The sequence below is a fragment of the Leptonychotes weddellii genome, chromosome 10, assembly GCF_054177405.1.
Source record: "Leptonychotes weddellii isolate Sample4059 chromosome 10, ASM5417740v2, whole genome shotgun sequence".
Classification (NCBI taxonomy): Eukaryota; Metazoa; Chordata; class Mammalia; order Carnivora; family Phocidae; genus Leptonychotes; species Leptonychotes weddellii.
This window is the reverse complement of record NC_138378.1, coordinates 69,663,100-69,685,199: the sequence shown is the minus strand read 5'-3', so window position 1 is coordinate 69,685,199 and position 22,100 is coordinate 69,663,100. Positions and strand designations below refer to the sequence as shown.

The 22,100-nt window shown below is 47.3% G+C and overlaps 1 protein-coding gene across 1 annotated transcript in view; it reads right to left on the bottom strand.

Moving 5' to 3' along the window:
* Positions 1-7,407: 7,407 nt before the first annotated feature.
* The window catches only part of LOC115940971 (uncharacterized), a 98,310-nt gene continuing 83,617 nt past the window's right edge, over positions 7,408-22,100 (bottom strand). The window contains exon 3 of the mRNA XM_081832047.1: positions 7,408-8,627. Coding sequence (XP_081688173.1) covers positions 8,287-8,627 — 341 coding nt within the window. The 3' untranslated portion in view covers positions 7,408-8,286. The remainder of the gene's footprint in view (positions 8,628-22,100) is intronic.

The window sequence follows — 22,100 nt, the reverse complement described above, 5'->3', positions numbered from 1 at the left end:
GGAGCTGAAGTGGCAGAACCTCCAGATGAGGGCACACTCTGCTGTTTCTTCAGGTGCCAGAGGTCATGCTCACCTCCATCTCCCCCCTTCTCTGGCCACGTCAAATCCCAGCCAGACCAAAGCTCATTTGAACATATTTGTATACCAGAGTTCAGGGCCTGAGTCCTGAATGCACTTTGTGTTTTCCCAGACTCCAGGAAATCAACAAGTTGAGGAGACCTATAGGTCTACAGGAGTCCAAGGGGCTAGCCAGAGACCCCAGGACCCAGTTCCTTTGTGGGAAATCACATACTCACCAATGGATAGCTTTGAATCTCAGTCTGCCCTCAAAGCTCCATCTTTCAAGGGCTTCTTCCTCGATAAAGCTGTCTGCACACCCCCAGCCATAATTACCTGCTTCCTCTTCTACAACTTGGCTAGTCGTTTTAGTGCCCATCTCCAACACCAGCTGGAAGTTGGGACTGTCCCATTTTCCCCCCCAGAGAGCTTGAGCAGGTGTTTAGCAAATTGAAAATAGAATTGAATGAGGCAGGGATGCCTGGGTGGCTCAGTCGATTAAGTGTCTGACTCTTGGTTTCAGCTCAGCTCATGATCTCATGGGTGGTGAGATAGGGCCCTGCACTCAGCAGGGAGATTTTCTCCCTCTGTCCCTTCCCCCACTTGTTTGAGCTCTCTATCTCTAAGCTAAATCTTTAAAAAAAATAATAAAATAGAGAAAGACAAACAAAGTCACACAATTGCACACACAGCTTATAATTATGTTAGAAGAATGACCTAAGAATAAGGGAGTGTCCTTTGACTCTAAGGACTCATTTCTCCCACAAAAGACAGAGACAATTAAGAACCTTGATGTAGCAGTGCTGGTGGAAGGCAAAACCTATTCACATCTGGGTGTGAGGTGGCCCCCAGCAGCGAGGGAGGCTTCGGGACACAGAGTTCTGCAAGCTAGTGGTAGTGCCTAGAGTCAGTGAGACTGGAGAGGGGCAGCTGCAGCCCATATGGAAAAGGCTTATCAAAAAAAATAATAAATAAAAATTAAAGAATCTAGTACTCAAAAATGTTTATGGCAAGACGACATTTTTAAAATAATGTTACAGTGACATTGGAGCTGACTGTGAACATTCTCTTTTCCCCTCTGGTTAGGAGTTTATGCAGACCACATGAAAATTCAATTAAGCAGTACAGTTTGTTTTGTAGGCTTGTTAGGGTGTAAAGCAGTTCTGGCATTGTTTGTGGAAATGAAGTGTTAGCCCTGGTTGACTGCTTAGAGAAGTCCCTCATTGTGACAGGGCTGGAAAATGAACTCAATGAGAATGTTTTTATTCCACATAGTGACTTGGTCAAGAGAACTAGTCAGGAAGCAGAAACATGGGCACCTTCTGAATGCCACGTGTCTATGACCCAAGGGCAATCTGCAGGAGAAGGCTTCTAAATTCTGAGTAACTTACCTTCAACCAATGGGAACAACAAGGAAGTTCCCAAAGCCCCTGAAGCCCAAAGTGATACAGATTTCAGTGATATACAATAAGGGGCTGCTGCAGGGTCGTGCCGAGGCCCTGCCTCTCCACAGCTGTAGATGGGTCCTAAAGAGCCAGTGTGCCCTAGCTCCCATCCCCCAACACAGATAGGTCATTATTCACAAAAACCACCCACTGACTCCCAACCATACCTGGGGCATCCTCCCTACTGTCACATCTGATTGAGACCTCTCTCATGAGGGAAACAAAGCTTCAACTAGCTCACAATTTTCAATCAGAAATTCTACAGGGCTTCAAAGTTACACCCCTAGATATTCATCTGAGAGAAGTGAAGTTGTACAAAGTTGTACCTGAATGTTCATAGCAGCTTTATTCATAACAGGTTGTGCATTTTCCTTAAAAACTAAGGTTAAGTTTACTTCAAAACCAGAACTTAGTTTCTCCTCAAACTCTCTGCAGGATTCCATGTTGGCAGTGTCTGAAGATGCCTCTTGAAAGGGACTCTTTCGGTCAGCGATCATGCTCACAAATATTCCAGGAACCCTAACAGCACCATCCTGGACCCAAGTTTGCTGCAGACATGAGCATGTTGACCAGCAGTTGGAAAAACCTCTCCAAAAGGCCCAACTTATCCTGGGTTTTCTACTCTAAACATCTTCTGGCCTTAGTCTCACAATCCAAGTGTTCATCATCTGTGCCAGGCTGCTGAGGGCCACATGGCTGGCTTAGCAGCAGCACACACATTACCTCTTGATCTTTATGAGGTGTCAAGACAGGAGGTTAGGTTATACCCATTTTGCAGATGAGGAAACCAATCCCCACAGAGGTGAAGTCACTTGCCCAAGGCCACACAGCTGGTCCATCTTGGGCTGGGACTGAACCCAGGTGCTCTGGTTCCTGCAATAACTGAGGTTGCCCCCTCATGAGCAGGGTGAACTACTGGAGATGGAGGATCTCTGAGCTGCACCAAAGCATGATGGTCTTATCCCATGCGGGCCTACCCTACTGCATATTGCTCCACCAGCTTGGCCAGGCTATATTTCCTATCCTACAGCGTGTGCTCACCAGGCCTCCATACACATAATTAACTTCACCTATCAGCCGGCCTGGATGCCCTCCTGGGATGCCCAGACCAAGAGATGGGGTTTTAAAAGCCTTGGGTTCTAACCTTAGCATCTTACAAGTACTAACTGATTCCTCACAATAGCCCTATGCAGTAAGTTCTGTTGACATCCCCATTTAACAGAGGAGAACAGAGACAGAAAGGTGTGAGGAAACTTTCCCAGCCTCTCACACTAGCAAGCGCCGAAGTCAGATCTAACATCCAGGTCTTTTTCTGACACAAGATCTGGGCTCTAATCTGTCTTCGAAGAGGTTAGAGAAATAAGCCAGAGGGAAAATGCTGGTGCAAGAAATGAAGGTCTTAGCTCCTTGGCAGTGGCAAAGCCCTGATCAGCCGGAGGCTGCTGGGGAGCAAGCCCTCAGGTAAGGCCACAAATAAGTGGGAGAGAAGCCAATAAGATTAAGGCCTTAATCACAAGCTTGGCTCAGAGCCTAGCAGCAAAAGCTTACAGCAGCCTCCTACTGCGCCCGGGGCCAAGAAGTTCCCACGGGGCTAGCTCAGCCCTGGGCATCCCGGCAGCCCATCCACACCCCCACCTATCTCATTAAAACCACAATGAGCTGCCACTTCGCAGCCCAGAGGACAGCTACAGCAGAAGAGACAGGCAATAAGAGATGGCAGCTCTGCCACCTGGAACCCTCAGGACTTCGGAACCACACTTGCCGGGAATCTGACGTGCTCGGTGAGAAATCTAACAGCCCGTAGCTAGCTATCAGGACGTCCTTCTCGGAGCTGTCGGGGCACACTGACGCCTCGGACCCTCCTGCCTTTGTTCCCCGCGGCACCACCACACCCAGGCGCACACCCTCCCTTCCCCCAGCCTCCAGGCAGGGGCGCCCTTCCTCCGGGCCCAGGTGGGGAGGAAGCCCCTTCCTTCGCAGCCCTCCCGCCGGCCACTCACTGGCTGCCACGCCCCAAAACGGTTCTCTGCCTTCTCTAGGCTTAGAAGTCAGGCGGGCCAGCGACACAGAGGGCCGTGCGGTTCAGGCGGCGACGCGGCGACGCGAACAGAACCGAAGGTGGTTGGAAGAAACGCCGAGGGGCGCGGAGTCCCATCTCTCGGCGTCGGCAGCCTGGCGACCGTTTGCGCGGGGGATGCTGCCCCCTGCTGGCCGCACGCGAGGACACAGCGCGGCTGCCGCCCTGACTGCGCCGGCGACCTGGGAGGGGGCTGAACTGTCCGGCTGGCCACAGCCCCACCCCCGCCGCCGGAGGGCTAGGGGACGGGGCGGTGGGGTGGGGGGAGACCTGGGCATCAGAAGCCCCGAGTTCGAATTCTGTCCCCCACACCCTCTAGTAGCAGTGCTGGCTGCCTCAGCCCTTCTCAGCTCTAAAATGCTGTCAACTCTTCAAAAGTTCTAGAAGGAGATGAGTAAGAAGAAAAAAGCAAGAGGTCTGTCATAGCAGAGGCTCTGATATCCCTCCAGGGCCTACCTGCGCTTCCAAAGGCTTCCCTGGTCAGGTCTTCCTCGGGAGCCGCCATGCGCCTGTGAAGCAGTGGTGGTTACTGACTTGGGGGGGGCGCTGAATACCGGCCCCTAAAGATATCCAGGCCCTAATCCTTGGAACCTGTGAATGTTACTTTAAATGGCAAAAGGGATTTTGCAAGTGATTAAATTAAGGGTGTTGAGATGGGGAGATAATCCTGGATTATTCAGGTGAGTCTTAAATGTAATCACAAGCGTCCTTACAAGAGGGAGAGAGAGGGAGATTTTACTATAGAAGAGAAAGAAAACGGTATTACAAAGGAACAGGGGGGAGGGAGGGGATTTAAGAGGCTACTGCTTACTTTGAAGATGGGTAAGGGGCCAGAGGCCAAAGAATGCAGCTCTAAAAACTGGAAAAGGCAAGTAAATGGATGCTCCCCTGGAGGCTCTGTTGATTGATTTTGACCCGGTGAAATTGATTTCAGACTTCTGATTTCCAGAACTGTAAGAGAATAAATGTGTGTTGTTTTAAACCATGAGGTTTGTAATAATTGGTTACAGCGGCTGTCAGAAACTAGCACATGGCCTTCTACTCTCAACTCTTGTGTTAGGCAGTTGAGATCAGGCAGTTAAAAAAACAAAGACCCCTACTCTACCCCTGGGGAAATTTATAATCTCCCTTTCTTGGGATTTTAAGAAGCAACGGCCAAAGAGACATTTCACCACAGAAAAGAAATGAATGACTAATAAGCACATGAAAAGATGCTCTATCCGTAGCATTAGGAAGGGCAGGAATCGTTAAAACCACAAGGAGATACCACTTCACACCCACTAGGGTGGCGATAATAGAAGACACTAACAAGCTTTGGCAAGGATGTGGGAAAACTGGAATCCTCATACAGTGATGGTGGGATGGCAAAATGGTGTGACCACTTCGGAAAATAATTGGGCAGATTTTTTAAAAGTTAAACAAAAATTACCATATGACCCAGTAATTTCATTCCCAGGAATCTATCCAAGATAAGTGAACATTTATGGGGCGCCTAGGTGGCTCACTCGCTTCCACTCAACATCCAACTCTTTTGGTTTCTGCTCAGGTCATGATCTCACGGTCATGAGATCGAGCCCCGTATTGGGCTCATGTTGGGCATGGAACCTGCCTAAGATTCTCTCTCTCTCCCTCTCTCTGCAACCCCACCCTGCTCCTGTGTGCTCTCCCTCTCTTAGAAAAAAAAAAAAAAAGGTGGTGCACCTGGGTGGCTCAGCTAGGTAAGCGGCTGCCTTCAGCTCGGGTGATGATCCCAGGGTCCTGGGATCGAGCCCCGCATTGGGCTCCCTGCTCAGCAGGGAGCCTGCTTCTCCCTCTGCCTCTGCCTGATCCACCTACTTGTGCTCTCTGTCAAATAATAAATAAATAAATAAATAAATAAATAATAAATAATAAAATCTTTAAAAAAAAGGTAAGTGAACATTCATGTCCAAAGACATGTATGCAAATGTTCACAGCTGCATTATTCATAATAGCCAAAACCTGTAAATGACTCACATGTTCACCAGCAGTGAATGAAAATGTGGTAAATACAATGAAATATTATTCAGCAATAAAAAGGTAGATTACTGACCTGCTACAATATGGATGAACCTCAAAAACATTATACTAAGTGAAAGCAGACACAAAAGACCACAAATTATACAATTCCATTTATATGAAATCTCAAGAGGTAAACCCACAGAACTGGAAAGGTTAGTGGTTGCCTGGGACTGAAGGTGGAAAGGGAGAATGACTACAATATATGCAGAAGGGATCTTTTTGGGGCGACGAGAGTGTTGTAAAATCGGATTGTGATGACGGTCGCATAGCTCAGTTAAAACAGGTGAATTTTAGAGTATGTAAATTATACCTCAGTAAAACTTACTAAAAAAGAAGGTGCAGCCCCAAGTACATAGGTTGATGTGGGTTCACACCTCTTAGGAGTATTTGCATTTTAAAAGGGGCTCATAAAAAAAAAGATTTCAAACCCTAGAGTGTGACAGAAGGCCAAGCAGACAGCGGCCAGCACTCCTTCGGGTCATCCTAGTCGGCAGGGTCCTGCTCCACCAGCAGGCGCCCCCGCTGTACTCATGCCCTCCTTTACACTCTGGGGCAGAATGAGAACAAAGCCGCATACTTTCATCTCCCACCTTGGCTGGGGCCCCGCGTGGAAGCCGGTATCTGCCTTACGTAGCCCCATTCATGCAACAGTACCCCGGCTCTCATGCCTCAACTTTCTACAAGGCAGGCCTAGGATCTGCTGCAGCCCCACCCCATAGCCAGGTAAGTCCAGCTGGAGCAGTGGAGACCTTCCTCCTCTCAGCAGGGCCCCGCACCTCATCCTGCCCAGCTCCTCCCGAGCTCCATGCAGCTGACAAGCCAAAGCAAGTGTAGTGAGGGCAGGAACCATATTTAAGACTTCTTGCATCCTCTCCAATGTCTCCCCCACAAAATGCCAAGTATAGACAAAAGAGCTGAGGAATGTACAATATAATGACTTATAAGTAATATATTTTTGTCATTCAGATGACCAAAATACATCTCTCAGGTGTATTTGGTCTTTATCCACAGTTTCTGAAAATGCTTCAGGGACATAAAGGTAAAATGGGAGTCTTGTTATTAATGAGGTAACTTTCAGACCCCACCCCAGGGGAGGAGTCGGTTGGTTGCCAGGAGGACAAACGATGTGATTAGGGAGTTAGAACTATCCATCCTACCTCCCATCCCCACTCTCCCCACCACCCTCGGGAGAGAAAAGGGGCTGGAGGTTGAATCAGCCAAAGCCCAATGACCTCGTCAATTATGATGGTGTGATGGCGCCTCTATAAAAATCTAAGGGGACAGCTTTTGGTCCTTTTTGGAGAGTTTCCACACTTGGGAAACCAGAATGCTCCCACATGCCACCAAGCCAGACCCCAAGCCCCATGAGGACAGAAGCTCCTTTGTTCAGGGCCTGGCCCTATGTAACTCTTCATCTGGCTGTTGATTTGTATTCTTTATCACATCTTAAATAAACTGGCAAATGTGAATAAGACATTTCCCTGAGTTCTGTGAGCAGTTCTAGCAAATCAGTCAAACCAAGAAGGAGGTCACTGGAACCTCCAATCTGTAGCCAGTTGGTCAGAAGAACAGGTCACATCCTGGGGTGTGGGGGACAGTCTGTAGGACTGAACCTATGGAATCTGATGGCATGTCCAGATAGGTAGTGTCAGAATTCACCCAATTCTCTGATACCCTAGGGTGCCTAAGAATTGCTTTGTGTTGTGTATGGGGAACTCCAGCATCGGAATTAGGTCTGGAAACCTTTTTTTTTTTTTTAAGATTTTATTTATTTATTTGACAGAAAGAGAGAGAGCACAGGCAGGGGGAGGAGAAGAGGGAGAGGGACAAGCAGACTCCTCGCTGAGCAGGGAGCCCGATGCAGGGCCCAATCCCAGGACCCCTGGGATCATGACCTGAGCCAAAGGCAGATGCTTAACCGACTGAGCCACCTGGGTGCTCCGTGGTCTGGGAACCTTTAAAACAAATGGTGACCACCTCATTTTTTAAAAGATTAAGAGCCAAACACTAGTGGTAGATTTAAAAAAGATAATCCACAGAGTTGTATTTCTTTTAATATACAAAAGTGTTTCTTTTTTATTTGAGGTCAAGCTATAGGGCTCTAATATCAACCTGGCACATGTGGTGGTCGAAACAGAACAGAAGGCAGAATGTCTCCATAACAATAAATTCCTAATCCAATAAAATACAACCAAGTATGAAGGAAAAAGAATCAAGAATTCTTACCCTCTACTTTTAGGGGAGTTTCTCCCTAAAAAGGGAGAAAAGTGCTGAGGTTGAGGTTTCTAGACCATGTTAACAGTTCCCTAGTCTGTCCATTGATAAACTCATTCAACTTTGTAAGTTGGTACCATGAGCTTCCTGCTCTGCTGGACACCTCCTGTGGACCACACTCATCACCTGAAGTGTCTGCGTCATCAGAAGTCTACCTCAGCCCTTGGCTGGGTTTATAGGCTGAGTCCTGAGGCAAGACCCTCCCCCCCCACCACCACACACATGCCTTCTCCCCAGGGAGAGTCAGGAACCCCAACACAGCAGGATCATAGAGAACAGAAGTGACAGGCAGGATCAGATTCAAGGCAATTCTTCCTAAATTCACAAGTGTGTGATTTGATGGCACAGTGAGGTTTTTACTTCCAAAGGACAATTCTCCTCCCACCCTCCTTTCTAGAGGTAGCAGCTACCCCAGAGCCTCTCTGATTGCTCCACCCACACCTGCACTTCCCTGTTTTGAGGAACATTCTTGCCTTGAGCACCATCTGGAACCTTGGCATGGGACTTAGGCTGGGAGGGGTTGAAGGGAAGGTGTCTGCAGAGGTCCATCAGGTCAAAAGCAGGCGCTATAGGCAGGCACTCCTGTGGTGCCACATTATGACCCAGAGAATTTTCCTTCTTAATGTAGATTCTAGTCAAGAGCCACATGAGGCCAGTAGCCAACATGAGCAAGACTGCAGTGAACACAGCAACTCCAGCCAGCAGGTCCAGGTAATTTAAGGATAACTCAACTTCTGAAATACAAAGAAACATTTTTTTAAAAAAGAGAACCAAATGACAGGCTTATATTCCATTACCAAAGGGACTCTCAAAAGCACCTTCAGAGATTTATATACTCTTATCCCCTATCCCTAGCATATTGCCTGGCACATTAGTAGGTACTTATTTTTTGAGAGAATAAACAAATGAACTGACTGCTAATATTTTATCAAAGCCAAAGCCAGACTTGGAACAAAATGAACGACCCTGATAATGTAAAGACTTGTTACCAACTTTGGCTGTATAGCTCCCTCAAGAACCCCTATTCGTACACACGGAGTTAACTTTGAAAAATGTCCCACATCCTTTTGCAATGTGGATTCTAAATTGCCTATGAGCTAATGACTAAAAGTCTTCCATCTTGGGTATATCAGAAATTAATTTTATCTATTTTTAAAAAGACAGAAACCGTTAGGGGCGCCTGGGTGGCTCAGCCATTAAGCGTCTGCCTTCAGCTCAGGTCCTGATCCCAGGGTCCTGGGATCGAGCCCCGCATCAGGCTCCCTGCTCGGCGGGAAGCCTGCTTCTCCCTCTCCCACCCCCCCTGCTTGTGTTCCCTCTCTTGCTGTGTCTCTCTCTGTCAAATAAATAAATAAAATCTTAAAAAAAATTTAAAAAAAGAAACCATTAAATTTGATACCATTCACCAAGCACAAGAGCCAGTTGTATTCCAAAATGTATCATGTTAACTTACTATAGATCCAAAGAACTATAACTAGTTTGCATACCATCTAGAAACTATCTTTAGAGCAAAATCCACAGACGCAAGTTTTCTGAAACTTCAAGATGGCTGCCTCACAGAACTTATTTCAACTTAACTCTTGTCACTGCAGGCAACGGACTGAATGTTTATGTCCTCTCCAAATTCATATATTGACATCCTAACCCTCTAGGTGATGGTATTAGGAGGTGGAAATTTTGGGAGGTGATTAGGTCATGAGGGTTGAGCTCACATGAATGGGATTAGTATCCTTATAAAAGAGGCCCAAGGGACACCCTTGCCCCTTTCCTACTGTGTGAAGACAGAGCAAGAAGGCCATTTAAGAACCAGGAAGCAGATTCTCACCAGACACCGAATTTGTTGGAGCCTTGATCTTGGACTTCCAGCCTCCAGAACAATTTCTGTTGTCTATAAGCCACCCAGTCTATAGTATTCTGTAAGAGCAGACCAAACGGACTAAGACATTGTCTTATCTGGACACTTGGAGGGTGCAGGAAGTGAAAAAACATAGAAAAATTACATATTGTCGGTCACAAGTAGATTCCTAGTCATAAGATATTCAGTTAATACATACTGAGCCTGTATTTTGTACCCAACTCAATCTTCCTTTGAAATATAAAAACTAAGAAACACACACCCATAAAAACCCAAAGAACTATGCAAACAGCATTGCAAGGTCTCCCACCTGCTCTCAGAGTCCAATAGCATCTTTGCTGGAATTTCAACATCTAATATTCAAAGAGCTAGACAAAACCTTTGGTGTCTAGTTGAACCCTTTGTTTCATAGGGGTGTTCAAGACATGAGGACCAAGGTCACACAGCAAGATGAGAAAGAGAAATCTTATCTATTGATCTGACTGTGGTGGCACCAGGTAGTTTATATTATTTCACAGGTAACTGTACCAATGAATTACCATCACCAGCAAAAATTCCTTTAAAAAGCTAAGGGCATCAGCTAGTTCATTATCAACTGCTTTATGCCGAACCGCTCAGAAGAAGCTCACTCAAACCCATGCAAGTCCCTGCCCAGTTTCATCTTTGGTAATAAAACGTCTAAAAGCAAGGGCATGACAGACAGAGCCTTGGGGAAACAACCAGATGTTCAAGGTAAATTCTACACACCTACTTTGATCAGAGTCAGGAATGGCATCCTTATGGAAGTGCTCCGAAGCTAAAGTTTGCAAAAGAAAAATCAGTGCAATGAAGATTCTTATAGTAAATGGTTTTATACTGTATTCGAAGTTCTAGAACAGTTTCTGGACTTTGTCTCCTTCCGGGAATGTTTGCTTTGGTGTTTGTGACTGGAGGCATCAGATTGAGAGCTCGACCCTGACCTGAGGATGGTATAGATCTCAGGAGATCCCCGCAGCTCATAGGCACACAAACGAGAGGGCATCTGGGCATCCAATGCCTTTGTGAGGAGTGTGCACACACAGCATGTCAGGCTGCATGGGGTATGGTCTTCATACTCCTTTTGGCAGTGACATTAGTAAGAGCCAAATCTGTTCACACATGCTGCTCCATTATCACAGAACTCCAGGCCAATTTCACACTCATTCACATCTAAAAATAGAAGAATAGACTACTCTGGTTAGTCTCACTCTCTGGTCCCTTCTGCCGTACTATCCTCCAGACTATTCCAAAGACTCATCTTCTGCCTTTTCCCACTCTTGCCGGTCTCATGCTGTTCCTTGAACACATCAGGCACAGCCCTGCCTCGGGGCCTCAACACCATCTGGAGGCCTCCTCACCCTGCTGGCTAGCGGCATGGCTCTCTCTCAGGTGTCTTCTCAACCAGGCTTTCCCTTACCACCTTTTAACTACTATAATGACCGCATTTCCCAATAGAACATATCAACTTATCAACTAATCTACTCTATAGTTTTCTTGCTTGTCTCCTGGCTAGGGTGTAAAGCCACTGGGAAGGAATTAGTCTTTTAGGTTCACTACTGGACCCGGAGTACCCAGGACAATGCCTGATCCATAGTGGGAGTGTAATAAAATAGGACATAAATAGATGAACCCTCTCCCTCTGCCTCTCCCCCAGCTCATGCTCTCTTGTGCTCTAACAAATAAATAAACTCTTAAAAAAAAAAAAAGTTTCTCTCTCACATGAAAATTTAGCCTGAGGAGGTGGTTTTTAATCACATTCTCCTTAGGATGTTAGCTGCTCTAGTTTGTTGTAATTTGCCAAATTGTTCTCCATTTACAAGGCAAGGGAAAGTTGTGTCAACTTTATTTCAGGTATGTGGACTATATATAAATGAATTAGGCTTCCACCCCCAAAAAATGGAACAACCACATATTAACACATCTTGAATAAACAACTAAACCTCCAGAACATGTACTTTTCCATTCCAGTCAGCCCACCCTCATCATTTTGGGATTAATAGTAGTCCTTTTCTCCTAAGATCTGTAAGCAAAAGCAGAGATCGTACGAGACCACCTTTGCTCTTATTACAGCTGGTCAACATTCAACACATTCCTACCAACTGATTATGGAGGCTGCCTTCAGCCCCAAAACACAGGGAGTGTTACCCCCACCCCCAAAAAAGGAAAAAAGGTCTGGCGCACCACAGCTCTAGGTAGATAGCTGTTGCTTATCTTTTGTTTTTTTTTTTTTTAAGATTTTATTTATTTGTTTGACAGAGACACAGCAAGAGAGGGAACACAAGCAGGGGGAGTGGGAGAGGGAGAAGCAGGCTTCCCGCCGAGCAGGGAGCCCGATGCGGGCTCGATTCCAGGACCCTGGGATCATGACATGAGCCGAAGGCAGACAATTAATGACTAAGCCACCCAGGCGCCCCTGTTGCTTATCTCTAATGGAGTGTCTTTTTCTGAATAAATTTTAAGAACAGAAGTTAAATGAAGGATGAGCACTGGGTGTTATACGCAACTAATGAATCATTGAACGCTACATCAAAAACTAATGATGCAGGGGTGCCTGGGTGGCTCAGTCGTTAAGCGTCTGCCTTCGGCTCAGGTCATGATCCCAGGGTCCTGGGATGGAGCCCCGCATCGGGCTCCCTGCTGGGTGGGAAGCCTGCTTTTCCCTCTCCCACTCCCCCTGCTTGTGTTCCTGCTCTCGCTATCTCTCTCTGTGTCAAATAAATAAATAAAATCTTAAAAAAAAAAAAAAAGTAATGATGTACCATATGGTGGCTAACTGAACATTATAAATAAGTAAATAAACAAACAGAAGTTAAAGACCACTAATTCCAGAAAAGAACTGCTAACTGACAATTATCATTAAAGTCAAGTCTTCCTGAAAAAGGAAAGAAACTTATTATCTTATGTTCCTACTCTTTGTCGATCTGTAGCATTTGCCACAGATCTCCTTCTTTTTGAAAGAAAAAGGAAAACCCACAATGCTACGTAGCCCACACACATAGCCTATTTCCACATGGAGTTATGCTATATGCATACAGGTTCGTATATTTTCAGAAATTTGTATTGTCATAGTCTTTTAATGGCTAGAAAGGAGTCAAGTAGAGGGTACCATAATTTATCTGATCTTGTTCATTACTCATATTTCTAACTTTTATTATAATAATCCTGTGATAAATATAATGGTATATGAGTTGTCCAAGTTCTCTTTCTGGGATTTCTAGAAGTGGGATATGTGGGCCTGAGACCCATTTGTTTTGAGCTCTTGATATGTCTGTTACCCTGTTTTCCGGAAGGTGCATGATAATTTATAGCCCTCTAAGCAATGTCTCATAACCATTAATACTTGCTAGACTATACTACATGCCATGAACTGTTCTAAGCTCTTTGTATTAACTCATTTAATATTCATATCAATCTTACGAAGTTAAGTACTGTTATTCCCATTTTATAGAAGAGGAAACTGAGGCACAGAAATTATGCCAAATCTTTTTACAGGAAGAAAATTAGTTTGAGGAAGAATCCTATTGTCAACTTGGGGTGAACATTGAGGGGAAGCAGAGTTACCGCAATTACTGAGGCTTGTTAACAGCCTAAGATTGTATCCATCTGAACTCTGAGGACACCAGGAGTGTGGGATGGGTGCTCCTTTGTACCATTTAAGTAGCTATGGTCCTTCCCTTGAACAGCACAACAACCAGTTCAGAGATCCTGCAATAATGCAAATAGTAGTATCCCAGTCAATTAGGTCTCAGCAAGTTAGAAACTTTTAGAATTAGCACCTTCGTGGACTTTATAAAGCTAAGAAAACAGATTTGGAATGGGGACTTTGTCCAGAACTCTCTTAGGGACTCAGCTGGGACTAGAGCCTAATCACCTACACCCCAGTCTGCCATCCCTCTTGCATGCCCATTGCCCCTCAGCTGTGTTTCCTGATCCCCACCAGAAGGCAGACCAGCAAGTCAGGGTATAGAGGACAGTTTCCACCTGGGTAAGGGCCAAAAGCCAGGAGAGGGAGACAAGGGAGGAGGGAGAGGGAGGGAGGTAGAGAGGGGAAAGGAGGGTGGAGTAGGGAGAGGAAGAAAGAGAAAATGCAAATGTACGGGAGTGGGAACCCCCACCAGGGACTGCTGACCTCATCACTAGAACAAGAAGGGTCTGTGGGTGCATAGGTACTTAGTCCAGTCCTCAACTTACCTCCTGCTTAGTTTCTCTCACCACAGATTTTAACACTTTGAAAGAGCCCCCACTCAAATTCTCTTTGAGGTGCTCTGACTTAACCGTCACTTTAACTAAGACATCTGCCAGAGAGAGGAGAGAAGAAACCCCTCTCAACAAAGTGCCCCGACCTGACCTGAACCACACTCTTGTCTCTTGCATTTATGTTTGTGTTTACGCTAGGCTGGGGAATGGGTTCTCAGACAATGGCCCCAGGGCCATGCTGCTATTCAGGTTAAGCCTGGAAATTCCAAAACTTCCACAACCCAACTTGATGTTTCAGTACTTGAGCAACCCTTCCACGATCCTGCACAACAGGATGGCAGCCCCCTGTTGCCAATCCTTTCCACGTGCTGCTGTCCATAACCAGGGTTGAGATGAAAAGGCCATCAGTGGTAGAATTCTTCACCACTCAGCAGGGGAAGGAAACACTGGGGGTTTGTGCCTTGTGTCCTCGCCTTGCTTGGGATCAGGACTGCTGAGGGATTACCTGCGGCCCCACAGAGCAGGCCATGGGGTTGGGGGACAACCTGGTATTTGGTACTCTCCCCTTTCCAACCTGAAGGTGTGGCCTGGTGGTGGCCAGCTGGTGAAGGGTCCCGGACGGGTCAGAGGCTCAATCCTGACTTCCTCAGCACTTCCCCAATCCAGGGGATCCTCTTGGAGAGATCTGCTCTGCCAGGGGTCAGGTGAGGAGTCCAGGCTGTCTCCCATGGTCACCCTGTACAACATCTGAGCCATTTCTCTAGCTTTCTTTCCAAGGGCAGCTGCAGACCCCGACGCTGTCTTCTCCTTGCTTGGAAAGAACTGCGAGGACTTGGAGGGCTGTTCGGAAGGGGCTGGCAGTGGACAGTTCACCAAACCATCCAATACAGGTTGACTCTGCAATTTGGGCTTCCAGAAAGCAGTAGTGAGTAGGGCGTTTGTTAGACCCCTTCCTCCATTCCATGCCTTGCTTAGCTGTAGCCTTGGGGCTATGAAGGTTTCATCTATGAACAAAAACTCTTCTTCCCCATCAGGTATAAGGGAAAGGGGGGACAGATGCCCTTTAGGCCCTATGGCTTCCTCATCCCTCATCCCAGCAGTCCCCTGAACCTCTGCCCTTCTGCTTCCCAGACCCATGTGGGTGACACTCGGGTCTGAGATGGTTTCAGGCCGCCACTTTGGGGCCAGGCCAAAAGGAGGCTGCTCACTACCAGGGGATTCTCTGCTTGCAGGGGATTCCCTCCTTGCAGGGGATTCTCTCCTGGGCTCAGCAAAGACCGAGTCCTGGCCTCGGATACACTGCTGGGGGGCCTGGAGGCCAGTCTCCTGGAGAGTAGCATCACACGGACAGCCAGTCCCGTGTGCCAAACATCAGACTCCCAAAGTGTCTGCACACATGAGAGGCCTTCATTTCCTCAGTCGAGGAGACTCCCTGGACCATGACCTTGTCCTGGCTCTCGGCAGTCCTCACGGCCACAATCCAGGGATGTAAACGATAGTGTCTCTGTCGGGTCCGGGCCAGGTGGTCCAGCTGCACCGGATGTTTGGCAAGTGGCTGGACAGCTTCTGTGGCAACCAAAACTCCCCCAATGGGTCCCTCAGAACCACACGGCACCTTCGGCTCGGACTGAAACATACACTACTCTGATGTGTTGTGCCACCTCTGGGGAGGAAGGAATGAGGGGAAAGGGAGTAGGAAGGAACCAGGTGGCAGAAGACCCAGCTAACAAGTCAGAGAGAAGAGCACTATAAATGCAACCCTATTCACCCCAAGACAGAAGACCCACCTTGGGCTATGCTTAAGGGACAAAGCTACTGACTTCTCAGAAGGCTCTCAGCTCCTGTGTCACCACCTCTGGAAACTTCCCACCTACTTCCCCATGACTCCTCCCATCTCTGGTTGACCACAGTGCCCTGTGAGTCCTTGCACCCCGACAGTAGTCAGACACGGCATTTGTCATGTTGCATCTGGCCGTCGGCGTTTTGTCTCTAACACCCTCCTGTGAGCACCTGGTGCTAGAAGCTGGCCGCCTCCCAGGGGCTACTGCCCCACAGCGCACTCAGCTGCCTGCCGGATGCCCTGTGGTCCTGCAGTGCCCCCAGCCTCTGCTCCCGGGGAAGGAGGTGGAGATCGCAGGGGATGCGCGCTCGCTTCCCACACGGCCCCAGATGCGGGAAGGTGATGAGGGAAGCAGACTATCCAATCGGTGCTTTATCAGCGAGTAAGGCAATGCTGACACCTGGAATACCCGGCAAGGTCTCTAAGAGGCCCTTAAGGGGTCTTCTACCAGCCTGATGCAGCTTCTCACCTGCTGGGTTGCATGTGAGTCAACAAAGACTCCCCTCGGGCGCCTGGGTGGCTCAGTCGGTTAAGCGTCTGCCCTCAGCTCAGGTCATAATCCCAGGGTCCTGGGCTCAAGTCCCGAGTCTGGCTCCCTCCTCAGCAGAGAGCCTGCTTCTCCCCCACCCTCTGCCCCCCACTCCTGCTTGCTCTTACTCTCTAGTGCTCTCTCAAATAAATAAATAAAATCTTCTAAAAAACAAACAAAGACTCCCCTTATTCATCTACCATTGGCCTCTTCCTTTCCGCTGCCCCGTCATGTTCCCCTGCCCTGGAGCCTCTCACCGTGGCCTCAGTTCTCGGAGACCAGTGCCACGAACCCTGGCACCGAGCAGCTGTGAGCAAATAGGCAAGGGCCCAACATCTAGGTTCTGTGAGAGCCCCTCCCTACCCTGCAGCAAACCAGGTGTAAGCACTCCAGGATGAACCCCTAGACAGCCAGGCAGCGCTGAGGCGGAGCACCTGAAGAAAGCTGGCTACAGCCGGAGCTCCCTCAAGAGACTGGGAGTTTTATTGAATTCTGCAAAAGTTAGAACTGTCAAGTTTAAGCAGACATGGCAAGAAAATACTGTGACAGAGTACCTGCTTCTGGCACTCTGGGTGACTGGGACCTCTAAAGGACTCTCCCTCTACAGAACCGGATCATGAGTAGTGCCTATACCAAATTCCTCATTTGCGAGGAGGAGGGCCCTATGTACCCCTTCCCTACCTGATTCTCCAAAGAAAACCAGGAGGGAGTTCAAACAGAACTCTGCAGAGTTTGGATTGCAGCTCCAGGGCGTTCAGCAGAGAGGCCAGACATGCTGACCCGAGGATGGTTATGGACACGAAGGCCTGGGACAGCAGCAAGATGGGGACATGAGTCTGGGACTCCTGCCATGAGGAGAGCCCTGGGGGAGCTGGTGTGCTTCCAGCTTGGAGCCTATCAGCCTACAAACAAAAGCGCATCCTTGTTGAAAGCAAGCATTCCAGTTTAGGCCTAGAGCGGGGGTCCACAAACTATAGCCCGTAGGACAGGTCCAGCTGCTACCTGCTTTTGTAAATAAAGCTGTACTTGAATATAGCCAGCCCCATTCATTTACATGAGTGTTGGAAGTATTCTATAACCTGTCTTGCCCTATGCAGTAGCTACTAGATACATGTGGCCATTGAGAACATGAAATATGGCTTATGTGATGGAGGAACTGAATTTTTTAAATTTAACTTTAATTTTAATATAAATAGCCACATGTGGCTAATAGCTATCATTACTGAAGCATAGTTTAAGATCAAGCACTTCTAGCAAGAGACAAAAAAAAAAAAAAACAATTTATACTCAAAGACTTCTTGGAATTATCAGATAAAGATAGATATATAGGACAATGTTTAAAGAAATAAAGAACATAATCATGGGGTGCCCGAGTGGCTCAGTTGGTTAAACATCTGACTCTTGATTTCGGCTTGGGTCATGATCTCAGGGTTGTGAGATGGAGCCCTGTATCAGGCTCTGCGCTGGGCATGGAGCCTGCTTAACACTCTCTCCCTCTCCCCTGCCCCTCACACCCCCAAAAGAAAGAAAGACAGAAAGAGAGAGAGAGAGAAAGAAAGAAAGAAAGAAAGAAAGAAAGAAAGAAAGAAAGAAAGAAAGAAAGAAAGAAAGAAAGAAAAGCAGAAAGATATATTGGGAGGGGCGCCTGGGTGGCTCAGTTGTGTAAGTGGCTGACTCTTAATTTTGGCTCAGGTCATGATCTCAGGGTTGTGAGATGGAGTCCTGGGTCAGGCTCTGTGCTCAGCAGGGAGTCTGCTTGAGGTTCTCTGTCTCTGCCCCTCCCCCTACTCTTGCTCTCTCTCTAAAATAAAAAAATAAATCTTAAAAAAAGACATATTGGTAATAAATGGGCAGATCAAAAATAAGTGAACTTATAGAAATGAATAATTGAAATAAAATTCCATGACTACTGATGTCTGCAATGTACTTGAAATTCATCCACACAGTAAGATGAATAGATGGATAGATGGATGGATGGACGGATATGATAAAGTATGGTAAAGTGTCAATAGTAGAAGGCAGGTAGTGGGTATATGGCTATTTACAGCAAAGGTCTTTTAATTTGGTTGTATGTTTGAAAAATAATAGAATGTCAGAAAAAAAACTACTCCTGAACCAAATAAAGCACCTGTGATACAGCACAGAGACAAAGATGTGAAAATATGAGAGAAGTTAAGAGAGTCTTAGATATTTAGGGGCATCTGGCCGGCTCAGTCAGAAGAGCATGCAACTCTTGCTCTCAGGGTCATGAGTTTGAGCCCCACATAGATTGTAGAGATTAGTTAAAAAACAAGAGAGAGAGAGAGAGTCTTAGATATCTAATTGGAGCTCCAGAAGAAACAGGTAGACAATGGAGGAAAAGAAACATCTGAGCAAATGGTTACAAGTTTTCTTAAGCAGATGAAAAACATGCATCCACAGATCTAGGATACACAGTGTGGTAACTAAAGATGGCCATAAAAATTTTGCCACTCCACCACTGAAAGGTGGAGTCTAACCCTTCTCCCCTTGAACTTGGGCTGGCTGTGGTGACTTGCTTAATCACCTGCCTCAGGAGATGTGTAGATTGCCAGGGCTCAGCTTCCGGTAAAGTGAGCCCTTTGGAGGGCTGGATGGCCATTTCGGCATGTTCTTCAAGCATCTCCCCAGGGGAGGCCACTGCCCAGCTGGTCTGCGGCTTGGAGACTAACTAAGCAGCTATAGTAGCAAATGCCTTTGGCCCTGAGGGAGCTTCACTTCCAGGGGAAGAACCAGAGAATATGAAAGCCAGCACCTGGAAATAACTCAGAAGCAAAAGCATGCAAGGTGCCATCCAGTCTTCTTCCCTCAAGCAGGTTTGTTACCTCCGTGCTCTCTGTGCCATAGGAGAAGTTTGAAAATAAGTTCCCACTTCACCTTATGTATGAGGACCAGGCATTGCCACCCTAGAAATTGTCCCTGGGCTCAGGTCAGGAAGTACTCACTAAACTTCTAGAAGCTAGCTCTGCTCCAATCAGATGTGGAAAGAGAGCTTGACAAGCCAGCGAGCTCTGCAGAAAGTTTGGATTGCAGCCCAGGGTGTTCAGCAGAGAGGCCAGCAGCAACTTTGCTCTCTCCATGACTGGCTAAACCCTGGGGCATGGCTGGACTCAGGGAGCCAGGGGAGGGATCCACCTCCTAACTCATCTCCCTGCTGCCACTCTTATGGAATGGTCCATTCTGTGGAGTAATTTCTGTTCAGAAATACCACATCATTTCCAACTTCAAAACTCTCCAGAAGCCTGTCCTCATTCAAAATCCTGACACCTGAACAGGATCTGTAAGGCCTTTCATGATCTGGCAATTGTCTCTGGTCTCTTGGACCTGCGTCTCTCCAACTTGCTCATTCCTCTGCAGCTGCATGCCTTCCTTTCTGTTCTTAGAACATGTGAAGCTCATTCCCACCTCAGGGACGCAGCATTTCTGCTCCAACTTCCTGGGGCACTCTTATTCAAGTTCTTCATGCGGCTTCTCCCTCATTTCAGCCAGGTGTCTGCTCAAATATCACCTGAGGAATCTTTAACCACAGTCAAAAATAATCCCATCACTTTCTTCGGTTCTTCCTCATGGAACTTAGAGCTACCAGATATTCTTATGTTTAATGAAGGGATCATCACCCCCACTAGAAAATAAGCTGCATGGAAGAACAGACTCTGATTTTGTTCATTGCTGCATCCCCAGGGCTTAGAATAAAATAGTGCCCAGCAAATGGTAGCTGCTCACTAAATGCAGGCTGAGTACGTGAATAAGGGTCTGTCGACAATCTGACACTGTGTCCCTTGGATAGGACATAAGGACAGTAATCATAAGCCCAGTGGAGGGACCTACAGGGAGAGGTTACAACATAGGTCATACAAATCTCAGACCAAACATGTCCCTTGTTTCTGAGGATAATAACCAGAGTCCACTGGGCAGACACGGATGCAAAATAGGACAGTGGCTTTCAAACTCAAGTGAGCATCAGAAGCACCACATGGAGGCCTTGGAAAAGATTACTGGGCCCTACCTCCAAGCATTGATTTAGTAGGTCTGGGGTGGGGCCTGAGTGTTTGCATGTCTAACAAGTTTCCAGGTGATAACGATTCTGGTCTGGGTACCTCACTTTGAGAACCATCAGTGTAGGTCAAACTATATAATCACCTTGGTTCATTTCCGCCCAGAGAAGCCCAGGCGGAGACTTACTTGAAGAAAGCCAACATTCCTGCAGCTCCTTATACCACGTGGATGGTGATAGCTGATCTTTGCTCGTCACGTGCCATCCCTCCTCTCAACATCTTTGCTAACCTTTGCAGAAGGGACCCCTTACCCTCCTAGCTAAACTCTGCCAAACTCAAGCCTCACCTCCTCTGTGGAGCTCTCCATGACTACACTGGCTCATGATACCCGCCCCCCCACCTGTGCAGCTGCTCTTGGGGTTTAGACACTACATCCTCTTTCTAATCACTAACTTTCCTAATCACAACATGCTAGCCTCACTTCATCTCAGACCAGAAGCAGAAGGGCAAGCCCAGGTTTCGAGTGTTCCCTAGGTGGGCTCAGAACCATGGCCACAGAGCCTGCTGCTGTGTGCCCCTACTACCTGGGGGTGATGCCCAGCCTCAGGAACTCACAGCTCACTGAGTAGCTCTCAGGGGTGTCTAGGGAATCCCAGCACAGGATTTCATTCTGGTTCAGCTGGAGACAGAAGGAAAGCAGTGGAAAGTTCACTCTTCACCTCCAAAATGTCTAAATCCAGGCTTGCCAGAAATACAGCATGAGCAGCCTTCTCTTTAGTCCCTTCTCCTAGGGCCAACATAACAGATGTCAAAGGCAGAGTGTGTACCAGAAGCCGTGCAGTCAAAGGTCAGCCCCCCATAGAGCCACCAGGTGGCCAAGGAGGTGTTACTTGGTGGCTCTCAGCACCTTAGAATCTCCCGGGAAGTGTGTAAACATCCAAATGCCGAGCCCCCAAATTAAGTCAGGATCTCTGGGCAGGGCACCCAGGCCTCAGTATTTTTAAAACTCCTCAGGTAATTCCCACGTTTAGCCAAAGTTGAGAAAAGCTTCCATATTCTCTCCTAACTTCAGGCCCTTAGAAACGCCAGTGTAGACATGACAGAGTTCTCCATCTTACCTGGATCATTCATTTGGATGATGGTCCTAGTGCTTGGCTGTCCCAGGTTGCTCATCTCTGAGACACAACTCCCTTCAGGGATAAGAACACTTAAATAGAGATCCATTACCAGAACAGTGGGCTTCCCCTGAGGACCCAACCTCAAGATTTTATCTCTGCAGTTGAATAGTGTTGTCAGGTTTCAGTTTCTAAGAAGGCCAAGAACCATGCCCCCAGCTCTGACCCTTATGACAGAGTTTGGTTGGAGGCAACACTGTGTAGAAAGCAGGTGGAAGCTCCTCAGGGGACATAACAAGCTTAGCAGGGCTCTGATTTTAGTTCGTCGTGACTTCCTGCAGTTTGGGGGTAAAGATAGAAGTAGAAGACATCAGAATCAAAGAATGAATCCTGGTCTTAGCAGGGTCATGATTGGATGACCATCTCCTTGCTCATTTCCTCAAAGGCCAAAGTCCCAAAGTGTGGATGACACCATAGACTTCATACCCATTCTGTGAACACAGCTGACTTGTCTGTATGCTTACAGTGTCATCCTCCTGTTCTTCCAGAGCTCTTCTGCCTGGGTCACTGTTTCTTTGCCTGACGTGTTGGCCTAGCCTCTCCCACAGATGACAGGTGTCCTGAGGTCAGTGACTAAGCC